The sequence below is a fragment of the Nyctibius grandis genome, chromosome 3 (assembly GCF_013368605.1).
Source record: "Nyctibius grandis isolate bNycGra1 chromosome 3, bNycGra1.pri, whole genome shotgun sequence".
Classification (NCBI taxonomy): domain Eukaryota; kingdom Metazoa; phylum Chordata; class Aves; order Nyctibiiformes; family Nyctibiidae; genus Nyctibius; species Nyctibius grandis.
This window is the reverse complement of record NC_090660.1, coordinates 7,996,864-8,008,063: the sequence shown is the minus strand read 5'-3', so window position 1 is coordinate 8,008,063 and position 11,200 is coordinate 7,996,864. Positions and strand designations below refer to the sequence as shown.

General features: G+C 52.6%; 1 protein-coding gene across 1 annotated transcript; it reads left to right on the top strand.

Moving 5' to 3' along the window:
* The first annotated feature begins 6,387 nt into the window (after positions 1–6,387).
* On the top strand, positions 6,388–11,069 carry SOX4 (SRY-box transcription factor 4). Its single transcript, XM_068397137.1, has one exon. The coding sequence runs from the start codon at positions 7,201–7,203 to the stop codon at positions 8,485–8,487; it is 1,287 nt and encodes a 428-aa protein (XP_068253238.1). The 5' UTR covers positions 6,388–7,200; the 3' UTR covers positions 8,488–11,069.
* Positions 11,070–11,200: the final 131 nt, after the last annotated feature.

Genomic DNA, 11,200 nt, shown 5'->3' with positions numbered 1-11,200 from the left:
TCATTCTTTTTAGATTAAAATGTATTTTGCCTCTTCCCACCAGAACCCGTTTTTGCTTTTTTTGACCTGTACATCAGAAACAACAAATCAGAAAAATTAAGTTAAGTAAAATTTTTGTGACAGAAATTAATTCATTATGTCTGAAGACCACAGAGCTGAATGAGAGGTATGAATTTTTTGAGTACAAAGGCAATTTTATGATAAAAAAATACTAGATGTTGTCTAAAGTTGAAATATCAGAAAATGAGAGGCCACTCTTAAGACCAATATTAACGGTGTGACATTGCTGGTGTTAGTCACAGTTACCTCCATGCCTCAGGAGATCCTAAAATTAAAGACATTTAAGATAACCACAGTTACTACTGCCACCATTCTGTTCTGAACAGCGTTATTTGATACAGGCTCTTCTGGAGTCTCTGGAGAAAGCCTCCAGAAAGCTTACATGCCAACCCTGGGTCTGCCTGGGTGACAGTCTTCTGGTGAGTCAAAAGCCAGGAGCTGCTCCAGAGTTTCTCTGCATCTGCCAGAACCGTCTTAGAGTACATGGATAACCCCACTTGTCCACAGGTTTCCAAAGGCATTTTCTTTACTTAGAGTTGGATCCTGGGCATAAGCATCCATGAATAACCCAAAGTTTACCAAAAAGAGACAATGATCACAACTAAATCCTATGCAAGTTCTTTTTTTTGTTAGTAGTATTTCATTACCTTCAATATGTCACTCAATAAATGTTCTTGCAAGAAACAAGTTAGAAGACTTAAATTTTAGAATAATCCTTTTTTCTGTGTGCACAGGGATTACCTTATGCCTCCTTCCCAGGAGGACTAAGTATAAGCAACGTTTTGCTTGACACAAGAAGTCATTCATACGCTGAATTAGATAGCATGCAACATCCCGCTAAACGATCTTTAAAAACAACCCAAATTTAATTCAACACACAGTGGTTTTGTAGCTCCATCTTATCAACGACGCTAAAGTCTGGGTGACATCATGATGTTGTGGAAGTGGGCGGAAATATTACTTCATTCTTTGTACTATGTGGGCTTCTGCTGAACTGTCTTCTCGCAGCTGTTTGCTTGCTCGTAGAGATGGCAGGAAAAGATGAGCTGAACGTTACGAGAGCGGTAGCGATGAGCTTGTAGGAGAAGGCATGGGAAGGTGAGAGCGAGCAGGAAGGGTGAGTACAGATGGCTGGGAGGGAGCATGAGGGGCAGAACAGAGGAGCATATTCAAACAGTGCGGTGGTCCGAAGGAGCGGGGCACTCCTTCCCTAATCCTCCTGGAGGGAGAAGGGCTCAGCTCTGCCAGAGGGCTGGCTGCAGGCACGCACCAGCCGCTGCTCCTCTTCACTGGCTCTCCTCTTGGGCTGCCCTTCCCGGGGTGGCCTTCACGGCAGCTGCAGCTCATGAATATGCAATCTGCTGCTACATATGCAGCAGACCAGTAATTCCTCTTCAACCTTGTGGCTATATTGCTTTTCACTTTGCAGAAAAAGCTTGCCAAAACAGCTATAAAAATGAAGTAGAAGCTTTGGAAAAAAAAAAACAACAAAGTTTACTAAATCTTACAGGATTGGATAGGGGTTGCAATTCTCCTTTTAAGTAAATGCAGACGATGTGTTTTCCAAGTTTCTTTTTTATTTTTTCAACAGAGCTTTTTGAACTTGTATTATTCTTAGAGAACAAGTTTAAACTTAAAAAGTCACCAAAGTGGATAAAGGAGAGAAGGTATTATCATATTTTCTTATTAAAAAATCTCTGGAGGGATGTTTCTGCCTTCCCAAACCAAACATTTCCATATAAGTGATTAATATCTGAATTAATATAAATATGTATATGCAAATGGATTCTTACCTACTTATTGTATTAAATGAGCTAGAAAAGTCTCGGCGTTCTCATAACAAGAGCACTGGGTATCTATGTGAAGGCTTGTATTCAAGTAAAATGTAAGTGAACATATGGTTTTGAAGGAAACAATACCATACAACTTTAGGCAACAGATTTTTCACTCCTAGGTAAATAATATCCTCTATAAAACACTTCCCAGTAATAAAAGTTATTCTGAACAAAGCTATTGGGGAGAGTTCAAAGTGGTTATGAATCACGTTGAATAAAGCTACTCTGTGAATCGGAGTGATGCAATTGTACAATGGAGTTTTCTTCTTGCAAACAGGATGAAGAAGAAGGGCCCACTTTCAGGTCTCAGTTTACACCTCTGCTCCTTAAGCAGGCTCTTCTTTGATCATAAATATCTGCTATTATCGTGTTATTTTAAAACTCAGGGCTTTTTTCCCCCTTAATGGCAAGTATTTCATCAACTTTGTTTTCCTTGGATCAAAATAGGCAACAGAAAGCTGTCGGGGAAGGTGTTCTTTAGCAGCATACCTCTGGTGTGGCCTTGTCATTTGCAATTCAAGAAGGCTAAAATCACCCCGATATGCCTATATAAAACACGGCACAGAACGTCAAGGCAAAATAGATGTTAGGTGAATTTCGGTCGCAGACAGAAACATGCTCAGAATATGGGGTTTTTTTAAGGAAGATGCCACCTTCACCCATCGTTTGGAGGCCTGTCACAGGGTGACGGGAAGGAAGATGACCCTGGGAACCGCCTTCATTAGCCGCAATATTGCCTCTCGGGTCACCAAGTCACCCACCGATGTTACTGCTCGGGACGTGCCCGGCTTAGGGCCCTGCTTCTTCCCTGCGAGTGAACACGCCCCACGCGGGTTCAGTCCCGCGGGGGGCTCCGCCGCCTGTCCCCCGGCCCCCGGGCAGCGCGCTTCCCGCGGCCCGCGGCGGAGGGCGCTCCGCGGCCGCGCACCGCACGGGAGGCAGGCGCCCGGGAGGCAGGCGCCCGGGAGGGAGGTGGCGGGAGGAGGGCTGTGCCCACCCGTGTTTATCGCCGTGCGTGGACAGGGCTCCGCTGTGCTCGGCCCCACTCGCTGTGCTCCCTGACTGGACAGCGTCGTACCGGCAAGGAAGAGAAGCGCTCCGTGCCGACACGGACATGTAGGAACACGTTTGGGGGGGAGGGAAGGTTTGCCTCCCGAAAGCGCTCTGCCGGGAGTCGACTCCAAAGCATTTCTCACAGCCTAACAGAGCTGGGGGGTGTGGAAAAAGATCGACTGCAAGGGCTGCAGTTAAATACGTCTGAGCGCTAGTAATCCTCAGTTTAAGTGGGAGAGGGGTGTGGGGGGAAATCTGCTGCAGTGCTAAATCTGCGTGTTCTTAAGGCATTTTAACCGGTGGGGACTGCGGTCTGATTCACACAGAAAACCTTAAACCAATGCTTGCAGTGCCCAGTAGTGCTGCTTATTTGTCCAGAAGCTTTGTCTCAGAAGAAGCCCTTTGAAACACGCTCTTGCTCCATGTCCAAGGCGAACTGCCCTTAACGCCCCTGCCCTTAAATCTTCCTGAGGAGGTTTAGGGTCGGTCGTGAAGTGTTTCAGCGGCGTGTACAGGTGAATGTGTAGGCACGGCCACTCTGAGAGCTCTTGTATGCAAACCTCCTGGATTTCAGTTAGATCCTTGCAGCGCTATGCTGCTCGGTAAAACCATGGGGAAGTAATAATAATAAATAATAATAATAAGAAGGCGGCCGGGTTCGGTAGCTCCGCGCGTTCCCACGCCCGGCAGCAGAGGCTCAGCGCTGCCACCTCGCGTCCCCTTTCCCCACCCCCGGCCTTAGGAAGCCCTGCAGGAAATAGAATGAAGTTTCGGGGCTTTTTTAAGTTGTAAAACGTGGAGAAATCTTGCCAAAGCTCTTAAAACTGCATTTTAGATGGCAGCTGAATGGTCGCGCTTTACAACGAGGCTTAAAAATTTCGGGAGCTGGAAGGCACTTTCAGTCCAGCACTGGAGGATTAGGGGTGGAAGCAATTAACTTCAAGGAAACAGCCAAGAAATTGTAGTAAAATGCTTTTATAGAGTTTCACATCGTGTTCTTACAATTGCTTTATTAAGCAGTTCTATATTGCACTTTTGTAAAGTTTTCATTCAGGAAATAACACTCTTCTGTCCATCCCACATACACACTTTGTGAACCAAGATTAAATCGACGTGACTGCTTTGGTTAAGATAACACTTAACTCACCTGGAGATCATTTTTTATGCATAGCGGTCAAGGCCTTGCACACTGTAACGCAACTGAGTGAAAAGCTTCTCTAAAGCTTTTTCTATGTCTCTGCCTATCAGTTTAGTTTGTATTCATTCTGCTTTAACCTGTGTCTAGAAATATGAGAATATTTTACTTGCTTTTTAGTTTAAACAAATTGATATTTATATCTAAACTACGATAGTTGGGAGCTGAAATCCTTTCAGGTACTGTGCTAGGAGGTGGAGCAGCCAGAAGCTGTCCCAGTTTTTCATGCTGCTGCACATGGATACCAGGAGTGTAAATAAACCCAGTACTTACTCCTGACACCAAAACCACTGCAAGCCTCCACTTCTGTAGGTGTTGGTGGTATATGGTAGAACAGATTTGACATTAGCTTTGGGGTTGCGGGTGAAAAACATAGCGTGATTTACTACTCGCAAAGTGTAAAGGTGAGAAGCTCCACTGATGTCACTGGATGTCGTCAACCTAGCAGAAAGCAATATTTTATCCAGTGCTTACCAGAGGCTGAAAGAGGAAACAATGTATTATTTTGCAAGCAAAGCAGTAATTTAAGTTGTATCTTTGTAAACACTCTCAGCACTTCATGACACTGTAGTAGTTGGAGTCCAATGTGGAATCTTAATATCCAAAGCTTGTTCTCAAACCAGCTAGAAACCCTGCTGAAGGATCCTACCATAAATTTTTCTGGCAAAAATGTGTAACATTTTTAGACCCCTTTCTTAGACATTTCAGCTGTTTCCAACCTTTTTTTTTTTTTTCTTTTTCCTGATTTAAAAAGTGTTTTTGACTGGTGTGTGGAAGAAAAATTTTCACAGCTGTTTTGTCTAACAGCCTTTTTGGTCCCCGGCCTCATGAATGACGTGAGGAATCTTTGGGGAGTAACACTGACATATTCTTATGGCCTTACCACCTCCTTTACCTGAGTATTGGGGTTTTCTGATGCTGCGAGGCCTTAAGGGGTGCTTCACAGCGCAATGTCACCGCTGCCCTATTTCATTTCATTGCAGAGTGGAGGCGGGGGTGAAATGAGATGAAACAGCAACCCCCGAAACGCTCCTTGCGCCCTACGAAGGACCCCGAAGACAGGGAACCCTGCTCGGCGGGGCGAGGCGGGGGGGAGGCACGGCAGCACCTCCGCGCCGGGAGGCTGGTACCTGCCTGCCGGCCGAGCACCGCATTTTCCCCCCGCGGCCCCTCCCGCTCCCGGGGGACCCGGCGGGACCGGCCCGGGCCTCCCAGCCACAGCATCCCCCGGGGTCGGGCGGGGCTGCGGCGTGCGGGAGCGGCTGGCGGCGAAGCGCAGGGGAGGGCGCGGAGGGTAAGCGGGCGACACGGGCAGCACCTCTTCCTCCCACCGCGCCAGGGAGATGAGGTGGGTGGCAGCGATTAATTAACGCCGCCGCCGGTACGAGCCCGGCCGCCCCGCGGGAGGTGCCAGCCGGGTGTCCCGTCCCACCCCCGGCGCCGCTCCGTGGCGGAGGGGGCGTGACGGCAGCGCTTCGCGGGCACTCCTCGCGGGGTGACGACCCTTCCGTGACACTGTGTGTGGGCGGGGGGGGGGGCGCAGGCGGGGGGGGCCTCCGGCGGCCCTTCGGAGCCCCCGGCAGCGCTGCCCGCTGGGCGTGCGGCAGCGCCGGCGGCGGGGAGACCCTCCCGGCCCTTTGTGCGGGCAGGTGTTCCCGCTCGCCGCTCACCCGCGGCCGCCCCGTCCCCCTCCGCGACCCCCGCGCCGCCCAGCGCCTCCTCCCGCGGGCACCGCGCGCGGGGGCGGGACGGGTTAATTTGTGTGTGTCCCCCGCTTTTTTTTATATATTATTTGTATTATGATGATTTTTGCTCATTTCCTAATTTTTTTTTCCCCGGTAGGGAGGAGGGGAGGGAGGAGCGCGGCGGCGGGGGGGGGGCGGGGGGGCGCGGGCACGTGCGCGGCGGGGCGCGGGGCGGCGCGCGGGGCCGCCCTCCTGCCCCTTTTAAAAAGTTCGCCCCGCCGCCGGGAATGAGGTCAGCGCGGGCGCTTCTCATTGCACGCGGCCATTATTACCGCGCCGCGGCGGCCGCCAATCGCCGGGCGGCGGGCGGGGCTTGGCACGCGGAGGCGTTGGATACAGCGCCCGATTGGCCGCGGGGCGGGCTGCGAAAGGATAAAGCGGCGCGGGGCGGGCGCGGGGTCCGCTCTCAGCTGCAGCCGGCGGAGCGCGGCGCGGTGTGCGGGGGGCGCGGGGCATCGCCCGGCGGGCGGGCGCGGGGGGCGGCGGCGGCGGCGGGGCTCCGCGCGCGCGGGGCGGCGGCGGCAGCAGCACCGGCGGACGAGGAGGAGGAGGACGGGGCTGGGCGCCCGGCTCGCCGCTCTTCCTGCCGGGGACGTACACACTCGTTCATGCACGAGCGTTTTTCTTTTTCGGGGATTTTTTTCAATTATTATTTTTTACTCTTTATTTTCTTTTTTTTTCCGGAGGGGTTTTCTTTTCGCTCAGTACCTCGCAGCTGCCAAATCCTACCTGCACAAAACTCCTGACTGCCGACCCCGCCGCCGCCGCCGCCACCACCACGAGTCCTGGAGCCGGGGTTTTCGGGGCTTTGGGGGCGCGCCTCCTCCCCCCCTCCCCCGCGGCGGTGCACGCTGGCCGTGCCCAGCGCTGAGAGACTTTTGGTGGCGGGCGCGCTGCTCTCCTGAAAATCACTTGTGAACTGGACCAGCTGCTTCGGGGAGGGGGGAACACCCGAGGTGGTGAGGAAAAAAGCAGAGCGACACCCCCTCTCCAAAACCAACCAAACAAAAAAGCCCAAAACGCCCCAAGAAAAAAAGCAAACTTGGACGGGCGGCTCGCGGCGCTGCTTTTGCAGAAACTCTGTCTGACCGCGGGCGGCCCCGCCGCTGCCGCCGCCTCGAGGGGCCGAGGACCGCGCCGCCGGGGACGAGGCGCCGGTGTGGAAGTACAAGTGGTGCGGGGAGCGGGGGCGCGGCCCCGGGGGACTGCGCGGCCGGCTGCGCCGACCCGGTGCCGCTGTGAGAAGTTGCGCGCCCTGCCCCGCGCCGGAGCGGCGCTGAGCCCCGGCGAGCCCCCCGCCGCCGCCGCCGCGATGGTGCAGCAGACCAACACGGCGGAGAATACGGAGGCGCTGCTGGCCGCCGAGACCTCCGACTCCGGGGCCGGCATCGAGCTGGGCATCGCCTCCTCCCCCACGCCGGGCTCCACCGCCTCCACGGGGGGCAAGGCGGACGACCCGAGCTGGTGCAAGACGCCCAGCGGGCACATCAAGCGGCCCATGAACGCCTTCATGGTGTGGTCGCAGATCGAGCGGCGGAAGATAATGGAGCAGTCCCCCGACATGCACAACGCCGAGATCTCCAAGCGCCTGGGCAAGCGCTGGAAGCTGCTCAAGGACAGCGACAAGATCCCCTTCATCCGGGAGGCGGAGCGGCTGCGCCTCAAGCACATGGCGGACTACCCCGACTACAAGTACCGGCCCAGGAAGAAGGTGAAGTCGGGCAACAGCTCCGCCAAGCCCGGCGACAAGGCGGACAAGGGCGGCGGGGGCGGCGCCGGCGGGGGCAGCGCGGGCGGTGGCCCCGGCGGCCCCGCGGCCCCCGCCAAGCCCGCCCCGAAGAAGGGCGGCGGTGGCTCCAAGCCCTCCTCCGCGGGCGGCGCAGGCGGCAAGCCCCACGGCAAGGCGGCGGCGGGCGGCAAGGCCGCCCCCTTCCCCGGGGAGCCGTCGGCCGCCCTGCTGCCGCCCGAGCACCAGGCGCTGTACAAGCCCCGGGGGGCGGCGGGCGCACCCGCGGGCCCCGGCAAGCCGCTGGCCGAGAAGAAGCTGAAGCGGGTCTACATCTTCGGGAGTGGGCAGGCGGCGGCCGCCTCCGCCTCCCCCGGCGGCGCCGTGCCTGGCAGTCCCACGCTGAGCAGCTCGGCAGAGGCCGGCGACCCCTTGAGCCTGTACGAGGAGGGGGGCGGCGGGGCGGGCCGGCCCGACGGGGACTGCGGCGGTGGCTGCCCCTCGCCCTCCGGCTCGGGCTCGCCCTCGGATCACCGCAGCTACACCAGCCTGCGCGCCTCCTCCCCGGCCCCCTCGACGGCGCATTCCTCCTCCGCTTCCTCCCACTCCTCCTCCTCTTCCTCCTCCGGCTCTTCTTCGTCGGACGACGAGTTTGAGGACGACCTCTTGGACCTGAACCCCAGCCCCGGCTTTGAGAGCATGTCCCTGGGCAGCTTCAGCTCCTCGGTGCTTGACCGGGACCTGGATTTTAACTTCGAGCCCGGCTCGGGCTCGCACTTTGAGTTCCCGGACTACTGCACGCCGGAGGTAAGTGAGATGATCTCGGGGGACTGGCTGGAATCCAGCATTTCCAACCTGGTCTTCACTTACTGAGGCGGGAGCCGGGCCCTGCTGGAGGAGGCACAGGCGCGCGTTGTCGGCAGGACTCGCCCACCCCGCCGGGGAGCTTTTGTTTCTTTTTTTTTTTTTCCTGGGAAGGGGCTGACGAGAGTGCTTCTTGTGCTGGGAGAGAGCGGCGGCGGGAGCGGCATCGCCCTCTCCTTGCAGAAAGGCTGGCAGTCCCCTTCCTCCGGCTGGAGACGGACCCGCACACACCCCCTCCGAGAGACGAGCCGGTCGTTTGCTTTTTCTGAGACTGGCGGGAGCGAAGCGCTGTCTTTTTCCTATTCCTTTTTATTTCCTGAAAAGAGAGACAGAGGAGGGGGAGGGGGGGGGAAGGAAACCACACACACCTCTGGGTTCTTTGTTATTGTCCACTTTATACGAATAAAGAGGAGGGGAGCGATGTATTGTGCTGAGCGCACACTGGATGTTTTGAGCATTCGTTCTCTCGTGTGAAAGAGCGATCAGAACTGCTTGGAAAAAAAAAAAAAAAGGAGGAAAAAAAATCCACCCAAGCCCTTACAAGGTTCACGTTTGGGGGGAGAAATCCTGTCCCGGTTTCTTCTGCGGTGAGAGGAGGCGACGATGATGGGAGGAGGAGGCGATGGATGGAGCTGGACTGAGATCCTAGTTAAGTGGAGAAGAGCCAGACTTACACTTGAGAGCTGTCTTGGAAATACGGTGGGGGGAAGATAATAATAAACTGAAACGGATTTGCACGTACAGTTGAGGTGGCGGCAGCGCTTTTCTCAGTCACCTTATGTCATATGTAGAGAGAAAAATAAGGCCGAAACTTCAAGAACACTGAAAACTTCTTTTGAAACAGAGACCGAATGGGAACAGTTTCTGTCATGATGTGGTACAGGGGAAAGGGAGGGCGATGGCTTTTGCAAAAAAAAAAACAAACCCGAAAACACAAAAAAAATAGTTTTTTTTCTTCTTACTCAGAATCGTGATGGTGTTGGATTATTTCACTGGTGGGGTTTAATATAGCATGTTATCCTGTCTATCTTTTTAAGATTTCTGTAAGACTGTTGAACAGTTCAAAAAAACTAGTGTTAGGATAATATAAAAGCAGATAGATGGCGCTATGTTTGATTCCTACAAAAATATCACCAGCTTTTTTTCATTCTTAACTCTTTAAAGGATTCAAACGCAACTCAAATCTGTGCTGGACTTTAAAAAAAGAAAATTCAGGACCAAATTTTTTCTCAGAGTATGTATGTGTTTGTTCCTTATAGCTGTAAATGAAAAGACTGTTTTTTCTCACCGATGCTCCATCCTCGTATTGTTTTTTTTTTTTCCTTGTAAATGTAATCGGATGCCATTTTATAAGTGGACGTATTTATACTGGCCAAACATTTTTGACTTGTATTTCTTTGTCCTTTTTTGGTAGTTCTCGTTGTTACCCGCACCATTTTTATGTCTCCTTCACTGAAGGGCTAGAGTTTTAACTTTTAATTTTTTATATTTAAATGTAGACTTTTGACACTTTTAAAAACAAAAAGAGAAGAGAGATGAAAACGTTTGATTATTTTCTCAGTGTATTTTTGTAAAAAATATATAAAGGGGGTGTAAATCGGTGTAAATCGCTGTTTGGATTTCCTGATTTTAACAACAGGGCCGCTGGTTAGTATCTCACACGCGTGTGCGCGCTCACGCTCACTCACCCACTCCCACACACCCACGAATCAGCCCCTCTTTTGTCCATGTTTACACTCCAATCTGCAGGCATCTTAAAGTGACAGCATCCCTCGCCGCCGCCGCCGGTGCCCGCTCCGCAGCCCCCTGACTCTCTGGGTGCGGGGGCCGGGGCAGCCGGAGGGGAAGGGAAGGACGAAGGCGTGTACACTGTATGCTACCGTTTTGGGGAGAAACCTATCCCGAAATGAAGTAAAGCAACTGGTGCATTTACACAGAAGGGATCCTGTACCTTTAACTTGTAAACCACATCTTTTGCACTTTTTTTAGAAGCAAAAACGTGCCGTTTAAACCACTGGATCTATCGAAATGCCGGTTTGAGTTCGCGACACTATGTACTGCGTTTTTCATTCTTGTATTTGACTATTTAATCTTTTCTACTTGTCGCTAAATATAATTGTTTTAGTCTCTTATGGCATGATGATAGCATATGTATTCAGGTTTATAGCTGTTGTGTTTAAGATGAAGAAAGTGAAAACATCTTTGTACATTTAAGTCTGTATTATAATAAGCAAAAAAGAAGATTGTGTGTTTATGTATGTTAATATAACATGACAGGCACTAGGACGTCTGCCTAATGAGGTGGTTCCGTTAAGGGTTTAACTTTTTTTGTTCTTTTTATTATTTTGGTCATCCATCCTGTGCAATATGCTGTGTAGGATATTTTTTTTTTGTCTAACGATCACCCACAAAGCAACGTTGGGAAAGAAGAGGAAAAAAAAAAGATCATGCCAGCTAACCATGTCAAGTTCACTGCCTGTCAGATTGTTGATATACCTTCTGTAAATAACCTCTCTTTTTTTTTGTTCCTTTTTTTTTGTTGTTGTTTATTTGTTTTTTTTTCTTCGGGAAGGAAATAAAATCAGCTGGAACTGAACCCTAACACTGGGCTCTTGTCATCATTGCTACGCCCCCGGCCCCCTCCGGGCGGGTTTTTCTCCCTCGCCGGGCAGCGGTGCCCAGAGACCGGCCGAGCCGCGGCCCGGTCCGGCCCGGCCCTGGC